This window comes from Mastomys coucha, chromosome X, assembly GCF_008632895.1.
Source record: "Mastomys coucha isolate ucsf_1 chromosome X, UCSF_Mcou_1, whole genome shotgun sequence".
NCBI classification, from domain to species: Eukaryota; Metazoa; Chordata; class Mammalia; order Rodentia; family Muridae; genus Mastomys; species Mastomys coucha.
In genome coordinates this window covers 42,914,476-42,925,888 of record NC_045030.1, presented here as the reverse complement: position 1 = coordinate 42,925,888, position 11,413 = coordinate 42,914,476, and the positions used below count along the sequence as shown (strand labels likewise).

General features: G+C 39.9%; 1 protein-coding gene across 1 annotated transcript in view; it reads right to left on the bottom strand.

Annotated features, from left to right (window-relative positions):
• Atp1b4 (ATPase Na+/K+ transporting family member beta 4) overlaps positions 1-3,368 on the bottom strand; it is a 62,906-nt gene extending 59,538 nt beyond the window's left edge. Inside the window, exon 1 of the mRNA XM_031372530.1 lies at positions 3,261-3,368. Within this exon, the coding sequence (XP_031228390.1) occupies positions 3,261-3,368 (108 nt within the window). The remainder of the gene's footprint in view (positions 1-3,260) is intronic.
• Between the last annotated feature and the right edge of the window lie 8,045 nt (positions 3,369-11,413).

The following is an 11,413-nucleotide window of genomic DNA, read 5'->3' as shown; positions in this document are numbered from 1 at the left end:
TGCATGTGCGTGTGTGTGTGTGTGTGTGTGTGTGTGTGTGGTGTGTGTGTGTGTACAGGCCTGGAGGCCAGAAAAGAGATTGGATTGGGTTTCTTGAAGTCAGAGTTACAGGTGTTTGTAGGATGCCCAGCTTTTTATGTGGATATTGGGATCTGAGTTGAGGTTCTCTTGATGGCATAGCAAGTATTATTATCCACTGAGATATCTCTTCAACCTCTCATATCAACTCTATAGTTGATGGAAAACTATACACTCTTCCTCATGTACCTCAAGCGCTTAGCACGTGGATTGGCACATATATGCATGTATGCATTTGTTCACTGAGCATTTATTGAGTTTCTCTAATATTACTGGTACTATCCTCAGTCTTAGGCATAGAATAAAGAACAAATCTAGTCCCCGACTACATTCATCAAGGATAAATAAATATTTTAATAATTAAGTCATGTGACACTTCCTCTGCATCTCCAACCTATGGACCTCTTCTTAGTCCTCTCTCAGTAGTCAGAACACACATTTATCAACATCCTTAAGTATTTGTATTGAAAAAATTGAAACAGAGTGTTGCCATGCAGCTCAGACTAGCCTCCAACCTGTGGTCCTCCTGATTTGTGTCATCCAGGTGCTAGAATTACAGATGTGTGCTATTAACCCTGGCTGAAATGTTTCAAAAATTTGTCTCGCATGCATTTGTCTGTCTACTCCTGGGTAACAGTACATGCATTTTCCTTATTTCTAGTCCCTGGAAAATATCAAGTGCTCACTTGAGGGTCTGTTCCATATTATTTGCAATGTCTTTTAACTAAGATCTGTTCCATACTATTTACAGTATCTTTTTAACTATGAAAAGCATTGCTTCACATTTCAGTACTTCCTATTTCATCTCTATAGCTCTCCTCCACCACAAACAAGATAATATGGCTAAGAACACTAATCTAGCTTCTGGGTTTTCCTGGATTCCACATTTATTTCAGACACTGGGTCCACAGGAGATGTGTACGAATTTTGAAGTATTCTCAATGATCCACAGGACAATAGACTGTTCATCCTTTGATGTTAGATAAAGCTACAGTTCTATTCACTGTGACCCTTCAAAGCTCTCTTCCTACTGTGGACTGTGGGCTTCATGGTTTCAAGTACTGCACTTATTTTGACTTGCACACTGAGATTCAATGAAAAAAAAAAGTCCAACTAGGGCAACAAAGTCCAGCAAAGAAATTGTAACTAGCTCAACTATATTATCTCTTTTATTAGGAAAAATATCTCATGCTACAGATCCACACATCCTGGCAAGTAATGACCCCATGTAATCAGCTTGCATGCAGAGTATACTATTTGAGTGCTAGGAGATGCCAGGCACATAAGCCTGTGCTGAATTAACTACATATTATAGAGTATAATTCTGAACACAGAATTGCTGCAAGTCAGTGCCTTCGCCTCTGTGCTTCTGATGGGAAAACAGGGCAAGAAGGGTTAATTCGACCTGAACATTCATTTTCTGTGAGGGGAGGCATTTTTTTTGTTGTTGTTTCATTTAGACCTTGAGAATATCTGTGAGGAGAGGGGAGAGAAGAGGAATGTGTTTGTGTGTATGTGCAAGTGTGTTGTGAGGAAGCTGTCAGTGAAAGGCTTGGAGCTGCAGTGTGAGGGAGGTGCTGAGAATGATGGATCTGAGGACACACTGGGAATGGATAGTGATAGGAGGTGGGTAAAAAGAGCTGACAAGGAGGACCCCAGGGGTGGCAAAGAGGATGACAGCAAAGGTCCTTGGAATGAGGAGGAACTGACAGTCTGACAATGATGACCCTATGCAGAGCCATGGAAGGACCAATGGTATTTGCTGGATTTCCCTACTAGTTGATCTAGTGTCCTAGTTGGGGCCCCTTGGGTTGAACTAATAATGTACGTGCCCTACTACAATGCCAACACATCAAACAAGCCACCATTAGAACAGGATCATTTTCCTCCAGGCAGCTGCTTGCTGCAATCATTCTGCTGATTAAATTTCATTCTGGAAAGTACTGCACAGACATTAATCAGGTGTCACAGCCACTCCATCCTATAGAGCCAAAGCCTCTCTGACCTTTAAAAATACACCAAACAGTTGCTAGAACACATCTCTCCGGGGAAGACAGAGTCTTGGGCCAACCCATGGAAATCTATGCTATTCCATCCCCTTCCTAATTTCCTATCCTTTGGTGAGACTGAAGACTAACAGAGATCTTTCTAACAATTCCACTTAGGGATCTCTGGTCAGTTCTTTCCTAATGATAACATCATCTTACACATAGGTGTGTTTGAAGGTTTGGAAAGGTTTCTTCATTTTAATGTGGTTGTACTCTTTGACATTTTTACTGTAGTAAAAAGTCTTCTCATGCCCTGCTATTCAGAAACCCAACTGAAATACTGGGAGATGAAACTAGTTTATCTGGAACAAATAATTCATAAGGAATATTTACATCATATAATCAACAAGTGCTTGCTTACACCCAATGTAGCTTCATCTTTATATTAACCCCATGAGAAAAGATATTATGAAATACTGAAAACAGAGATCTGCATAGTTCCCATTTTACAGGCATTAAAAGAGATGCGGAGAGATTTTGTTGTTGTTGTTTTGTTTTTTGGTTTTTCGAGACAGGGTTTCTCTGTGTAGCCCTGGCTGTCCTGGAACTCACTCTGTAGATCAGGCTGGCCTCAAACTCAGAAATCCTCCTGCCTCTACCTCCCAAGTGCTAGGATTAAGGGCACGCGCCACCACTGCCAGGACGGAGAGATTTTCTAATTTGGCCAAATACCTACAGATGGAAAATGGTCTTTTGACCCCAAGATTTAAGCATACTTAGCCATGCCAATACAAATGAATACTAGTAGATAGACGTTGTAAAGAGAATAAGTTTTAATGGAGGTGTCATAATGGCTAAAGAGTTCACCTCCAAGTAGGATATCAATATAAAGGCTTGTAGACAGCCAGAGAGCATGTTTAAAACAATGAGTGATTGTTTCAATTTGGGTAAGGGGAGGCAGATAGGGTAGGAGATAGCAGAAAGCAGCAGGCTTGCTTTATTGGTTTAGATGTTCATATAGGTGCTTCTCCCCTTCTTTCCTGTCAAACAATAGGTGGCAGATAAATGCCTTATCTGAAATTGGGCCTTGTGCCAGATCCTGGAGAGATGCTGGGTACAATTGGAGGAGCAACAATTATGCATCTGTATTTGTGCTACCCTGGGTTGGGTTGGGCTGCCCTTGGTCATAAGTACCAGCAGCTTCTGGCTGCCCGCACTCTTCAGACAGTGCTCATTCAAGTTCAGGATATTAATATCAAGATAGGACATTATAACAGTATCAATAATGTAAGACAGCTCCATGTCCTTAAAGCACAATGTAATTTAAAATGCAGTGTGTAGTAGACTGCAACTTAATTGGAAAGGATGCCTTGGACTATTCGGGATGCTACAGAACATTTGGCATACCCATTAAAAACTGTTCTCCAGAGCCCAGGAAACTAATTGCAAATGGTTAGGTAATGCATATCTGATGGAAGGGAGATTTTCTCTTAAATTGATTTTGTGGTGTGCACACAGGCATGTTCACCACATTGCTTAAAGGTATAAAAAAACTTGAACTAAATTAAATGTCCAATCAGAGGTGTTTTTTTTAAAAATCTAAAACCCTATGGAATAATATGCAGCAGCTTTAAAAATGAGGTAAATTTATATATAGTGACAAAGAAAATAGATTCATAAAATGTGTTGGGTTTCTTAAGTATGTTATAGAATAATGTTTACATTATGGTTCATTTTTTGTTCACTATTACAAAAGTGTGTGTACTCGTGTGCTTATTGTATATGCAGAGGAAAAGTAGAAATGTCTGGAAATATATACATTAGACTTTCAATAGAGGCTACCTTTGGACAGTGAAATTGTGGGAGAGGAAGATTCATGTTTTAATGTAATCTTTGTTTGATTTGATATTTCCCTGTATATTTTTACTTCTCTTGATTAGGAGTTTTTGTTAAAGGAAGATAGCCTTTACTGAATAGTCCCCTCCTTGGTATAAGAAGATTCGGAGTTCCTGACAGAAATGGGAGATAGGTGTGAGTTTAGGTGCATTTCACCTCCAATAGGATTCCTTATAAGTTCCGTTCTATTCCCTTTAAACAGTAATACACTAAAACACAGTCTTAGGGAAATCCTCCCTAGCAAACATGGTTGCTGCCTGTATCGCTATATTATGTCTTGACCCCAAATTTCTGTACCCCTTCCCCAAGTGTCTGCACAAAGTTCCTTTTATCTTCCCAGATTGGCCAGTTTTCTACCAAACTGTTCCTTCCGGGCAATCCACAGAGTAGACAGGCCTCTACTGGTGTACTTTCAGGGGCATAAACAGCTGTACCAGGATAAGTACTTGCCCACCCGCCAGCACCAACAAGCATTAATCACACCAGTGAGAACTACAAATTCCCTTGAAAGAGGTGTCACATTTTCTGAAACTTGTACAAAGGCAAAAGAGACTGAAATAGGGTGTGTGTATGTGTGTGTGTGTGTTTATGTGAGGTGGGGGGAATCAAACAGTACATGTACATCCTGAGTGACTTCAGGCATACACTGCAGGGCCGAGAATATAATTAACATCCACCCATTCATTTAATTTGTTTATTGAATGGAATTGGTTGGCTGACACTAATTTTGGTAGGGCAATTTTTAAAATATATTTGAAAAATACAGGAAAGTATAGAATAACTGCCATTTTCCTACTCAGATATAATTAACATTTCAAATGTCCTTTGACTCATTTTGTCTGCATATGTATAAAATTTTAAACAAAAGTGGGATCAAAGCATACATGTAGATACTAGCCCTACCCCTTCATTTATTGTTATGTATATTTCTAGGTTCTTAAATATTTAAAAATACAATTTTTACTAGGTGTATTCAAAATTCATTAAGGCTTCATCTCCTTAATCATTCTCTTAATTTTGAGCATTTTCCCCTACAATTTTTAGGCTGTAAATAACATTGCCATTGCTGTCCTTCCACATAAGTCTTAGTCCAGATTTCTCTTCCCCTAGTACAAATTCCCAGAAGTGGAATTACTGGGTCACAGAGTGTAAACATTTTTAAAGGTTCTGCAGAGCAGTTTTAACTGGTAGCAGATCTATTGATTCCCAGAAACTACTGAACACAGAAATCTCCAGGCTAAATCTGAAAGAAGTGGTTGGACACACACGCACCCGCCTGTGACAATGCACATGTAATTAGGTGTTTAATGATTTTTTTTTTATGAAAAAAAGGAAAAGGATGTACTGAGCTCAGTAATTAATTAGAGGAAGGAAACAGGGCAGCTATGCCGTAACTGAATTCTATTGTATGTACTAATCTCACCAACTGCCACCTGCCATCAGGCAAACCAGAGTATTTAAATGACGATATACCCTTGAATGTTCCCCCAAAATAGTTCCCATGGGCTTAAAGCTCTCCCTCCATCACCTTTCCCCATTTCCCGATGGATGAAAGAGTAATAAGCATGGCGAAGTTTTCAGCAAGGTTTTTTTTTTTTAATAAATATTTACTGTGCAAAATATTTTACTCCTTGACTGATCTCATTCTGATTTTGGTCTTTAAAAAATTATTAGAATCTGTTGCATTTATTCTAAAACTTAAGTATGTATCCTAAAATGTAAGCATTGCCTAGCTGTTTTAGTATCACACTGTTCTCAGTGTATCCATTGTCTTGCACATTATTGTTCCCTGTTGCACTTTTGTGCCTTCTCATTAGGGAGACGTGAAATTCTGTGGGAAAACAAATGCTTTGACCTTAAAAAGAAACTATCTCCTTCCTGTAGTAGGAAACAGATTGCTCATTCTTCAGAACATTCCTATCCAGAATTCAGTAGAAGTATGTATCCTTGTATCAGTGATGTTCTGCTAATGTTTCCAAACAGAGTCATTTGAAATAAAAATGCTTTTGTTATATTCATTTTCACAGAACTCTTTGATGCTCATTATTACACATTAGTGATGTGAATGGACACAGAATTTCTACTCCCTTCCTGTACCAACTCAATATGTATCATAAAGTTGGAGGGGGTCTTATGACCTAAGAATGAGCTCCTGTTGGGTTTGGTTTATTGAAGATAGACTTTGATGTAAGATATTTGTGAACTATTAAATATATCATAATGGTTAGTAAAAGATTTACTGTTTTGATATTTCAAAAGGAGCATTTAATTCTCAAAATTGATGAGCAAACGTAAAAATATTCACAAAGAAAAATTCTGGAAAATGAAAACCAACCTATAGACTTTTATTTTTATTGTACAGCAGAATTGTGAGGAGCTAGTAATCTGCTACTGTGTAACTCCGCAGCTAAGGAAAGTTTTACAACGTCCCCATGTATTTTAATTAAGCAGAAAGAATATAACTACAAAGTGTTATATATTCAACAAGTATTTAAATGCCAGCTCCATACCAGATATAGCTAAGTGATTAGTGTAGAAAAATGGAAAGCCATGTGTAAAGACTAGGTCTATGCAAAGGAGGACAAAAGAGACTACAACAAGTGGACCTGGGTTCAAGTCCCAGCACCCACATGGTGGCTCATAACTGACTAGAACTCCAGACCCAGGGAATCTGACATCCTGTTCTGGCTTCTTTAGGAACCAGGTGCACACAGACATGTACTTGGGCAAAACACCAAGCACATAAAAGACTTTTTTTTTTAAAATAAAAAGAATGCAATGATGAAAATGTGTGAGTAGTTGAAGGATTCTAAGATATGTATGGACTGTGGCCACGTTTTCTGTCTGCTGGGACTGATTTCAGCCTCTGTACTCTATAGCTGTGGTGCCTACTGGATGCCTTTTGCTCAGTGGAACCCCAATTCAGCTTCTTAACTCTCTCTGCATATTGATGACTTTATCTAGGTGTCTCTTCAGCTAAGTTATCTCCTTTTCTATGGCAAACCCAAAGGGTGTGGGAACTGAGACACTTTCCTTGTCTTTTCTACCAGTTTTGGAAGGGAATCTGATGATACATACTAAAAACCTTAAAGGAATTTGAGTTTCAGGAGGTCTCAACCCTACACAAAGAGCTACAGGCAACTGAGGAAAGTTGGAAGCAGAAGAGGTGGTCCTCCCTAGCGACAACAGCATCAGCTAACTATCCTGTGCTAAATGGTCAGCTCAGAAAACATATATACAAGGAACATTATATGGACTTGATAGGTCATATTTAGAATATATATATAAACAAATGCATATATGCATGCAATAACAATAGAAAAAGAAGCCACGACTTTGAGGAAGATAGAGGAGGGATATATAGGAGGCTTTAGAGGGAGGAAAGAGAAGGGAAATGTACTTAAAATACACTTTGCCAAAATAAACAAAAAAAGTATAAGGGTGTGATGATAAACACCAAGGTACTGGTAACTTCTTGGAGGGTAACTGAGAAAGGGTATCCATGTTGGAAAGCTTCATCTGGTTGGTGTGTGTGTGTGTGTGTGTGTGTGTGTGTGTGTGTGTGTGAGAGAGAGAGAGAGAGAGAGAGAGAGAGAGAGAGAGAGAGAGAACGTATCAGCATTTGCATTTTATGTGTGGGGATAAAAATTCATTTAATAATATACAGTTTGGAACGCTTGAATTAATAATTCCACTGTAGAGCTGTAGCCTCTGCTAAAAAAGATGCAAGATTCAGTTCAAGTTTAAAAATTGGAAACTTCTATAGTGTCTAGCAACAGTAGACTGGTAGGTAAATGGTGGCCCATCCACCTAAATGTCACATTACGATAAATTTCTTACTGCTATTGGAAAATGGTGTTTAATAATCAAAGAACATCATAAAATACAAAAACAACAGCAAAGCAAAGACTACTGCCATTGTTGTTCCCTGGTGCTATAGTTATTTTCCTGGTACCCAAAGAAAATGGCCAGCTGACAATGGGAACCATTCAAGTTTCATGGATGAAATAAAACCTTGAATTATGGGTCTCTTGAGTAAAGATTTGTGGTGTAGTCACTGAGCACTAGTCATTGACCTAAAGTAGTGGGGTAGATACAATGCCTTAACTTAATTAGGAATGTGTGAACTCAGAGGTGAGCTTTTTCTGAAGCTCCCCTGTGTCTTAGAAATCTGAAAACTGAGAAGTAGACGGTAATGATCAGTGTGTAGAGATAATGATTTAGATGTTCATACGTATATGCATATATGTATAAATATGTGCATATTATATTTCTGAAATGAATGTGTATATGACCACCACTTTAAATATACATACATAATGTGTGTGTGTGTGTGTGTGTGTGTGTGAGTGTGTGTGTGAGTGTGTGTGAGTGTGTTTGTGTGTGTCTGTTTAGACATGGTCCTTCTGGTCTACAAATTTGGAATCTGGAAGGTACAACAGTAACTTAACTAAGTCAAATTGATCATCAAATAAGGCGATTGTTCTGAGCCTTCCCAGGGTGAATGTGTTAGACACAGAGCGCCATCTGGCATTTTTCTAGTCTGAAGGCTTCTGGGAAGAGTCTTCATTATTGGCTTCAAGAAGATAGAGAGAATTAGGCTGCAGATCCATTGGCAAAGTTTCCTGATGCTGTAAAATACTTTGCAACCCAGGGCACCACTGTATGCTTGATTAAGCATGCAATGAAAAGGATTTATTTTAAGCTACTTTAATAATTTCTTTTTTTTAATCAGAAGCTAACCAAGCAATTTTACAGTAGCCTCCATTTGCATAAAATACCTATCCCTTCATCTAGATGGTTTGACTATTGGTGAAAGTTATTAAGAGTCTATTTATGCATCAAATCTGTACATGTTTTGACAGAAAGAAAATTGGGATGAACTCCATGAAAAATTCCCCTTTGCTTTTTAGTTGTCCTTCTCATTCTGAATTCAGATAAACCTTTTTTGGATGAAAAGAAGTTTAAGGACCTGAAGTAAGTCCCTCACCATGTCCCCTGACCCCACCAGTTCTCATTATAGCCCCCCCCCCAGATTCAAACAAGAGCACAATTTTGGGACAGAAGGCTGCTACTACTCCGTGCCTCACCACAGCCACTGGGGTTGTCTATGCTGCTCATCTCAAAGTCATTTTTAACTTGACTAAGTGTTTGCTGTGTTCCAAGTTCCAAAAGTCCCCACCCCACTGCAAGACAGAATGGAAGTCACATGCAGCATATCAGTCTTTTAAACAGCAAGGTCCTCTAGCTCTTTCAGAAATGATGTTAAATTTTTACAGATACTGCAGAAGGCAAGGCTCTCGGCCCCCCTTCATTAAGGAGTCCTCACTGGTTTGTGGCTCTTTTCATAAAGGTCCAATACCGTATGCTATCTGTTTTACTGGTTGGGTAGTTCATTTTTTTTTTTTCTAAAATGAAAAAGCTTAGTTGAGTCCACTTAAAGCAGCATGCTACGATAACAAGTTTGTATTTGGCATTTTCGGGATCTCTACCTGTATGGTTGTTATAGGAGAGCCATGCATCGCTAAAGAGGATGGTGGTAAACAGTTTTCTCTAGCCCTGTATAAAAACTTCTTTTCCTCAAGGCTACTTTCGCAGAAGTGAAATAAGCTAATTATGAAGCACTCCTGAGAAATCAGTGTTGTTCACAGGAGTTCTTCACATTAAATATGAGATATTCCGAGTGGTAGAAGGAAGGGCTAAACAAACAGGACTGAAAGACTATCTTTTCAACAGCCAAAATCCAAGTTTTCCTTTGGCCTTTGTGCAGCTCCCAGAGAACGATTTACACGCCAAGCTTGATTAAGACACACATCTTTACAAGAGTGGCCATCTTGCCTCTATCTAGGACATGTGCCACAGATCTTTAGACCATGTCTGTAGTGTAGGACTGCTAATAATACGTGACAAAGCATTCAACCTGGTCCCTGGGGTATCCAAGTTCTTTACAAAAGCCTTCCTTTTAACCTTCAGGAAGAATCTTTTCTTCCTTTGGAAGATGAAAAAGGGCAAGGGCCTTTGGTTACATTTCCTGGGTAAGGAAACAATGTCTCACAGCAGACTAGCAAGGCAGATCTGGGAGGAACCCAGTACTTTACTTCACTGGTTCATAGTCAAGTCAGGAATCTGTGTGTGTGTGTGTGTGTGTGTGTGTGTGTGTGTGTGTGCACGCCCGCGCGCTCTCAAGCACGCTCTCGCATGTGTGTGTATGTATTTACATGTGTGTGTTTATGGAGATGAGAGATAGATGTCAGGGGTGGTCCTTAACCACTCTCTCCACCTTATTTTGTGAGACAGCACCTCACACTGGGCCTGGACCTGGTCAGCAACCCCCCCAGGGGGGCTGTCCTCCTGTCTTTGCCTCCCCAAGGCTGGGATTACAAACAAGTACTGTGCACCTGATTTTTCACTTGGGTGCTGGGGCTTGGTACTCAGACCTCAGGTTTGCCAAGTTGATGCTTTGTATATTGACCCATCTCCTCAGCTTGTCTGGAGAATTTTACACTTAGCTTGGATGGAGTTGTGGAAGCAGGGCTGGAGAGATGGCTCAGCCCTTAAAGGCTAAGCTTTCACAACCTAAAATAGGAGTTGTGCGAGCAGGGGCATAGAGTCTGTTTCCTTAGTAAGAGCACTTGAGTTCCAGGTTTGCATCTCACCTCTGTAATTTAGTAGCTGCAAAAGCATGGGGATTTTCAATTGGTATTCAGTTTCTTCATCTACAAAATGGGTCTATGGATCCATTCCTCTTTCTCATTTACACGGCTGCTATGGTCTAAAAAGCCTACCTTGATATAAAATCTCCTTGAACAAAAATGCAAACTGGGGTACTGATAAAGTGTCATGTTTTCTTTAGCTGAACCTCCTTATAGCTCTTAGGGGGCTGTTGGTTCTCAAATTATCAGTTGTGATGAATAAGGCTATGTTCTCTGTCTCTTAACTGCATAATTTTATACACTCTGGTCACATCCTTTCTCAGCCTTCACCGTTCTAAAGAGTGTGCATTTGTTTAATCTATCTTCATAAGGTATTCTGCCCCCCCCCAACCACCACCATCCTTTTGATTATAGAGTGGCCCTTTTCTGGATCCTCTCCAGCTCCATTATGTTATTCTGGAAGCTGTAAGATCAGACCTGCACAAGTGTTGTGTGTGTGTGTGTGTGTGTGCCTGCGCCTGTGCTTGCCTGTCTGCCCGCCTGTCTGCCTGTGTCATTGTGTGCATTCTCCAGCTCTGAACCTTTAACTCTGTCCCCCTCCCCAATTATGAATCTTGTAAAAGAAAAGATGATTGTCCAAGACCCTCTGTTCAAACTGCAGAGAAGACCCCTTGGCCCCAGGCTGAAGCCTCTTTTTTCTCTCTGCGCAGCTTTGGCCCCAAGGGGCGAAACTGTCTCCCTGTCTGGCTTGGGAGGCTGGGAGGTGAATAACTAGGATGGGGAGGCCGAGGGGGAGGA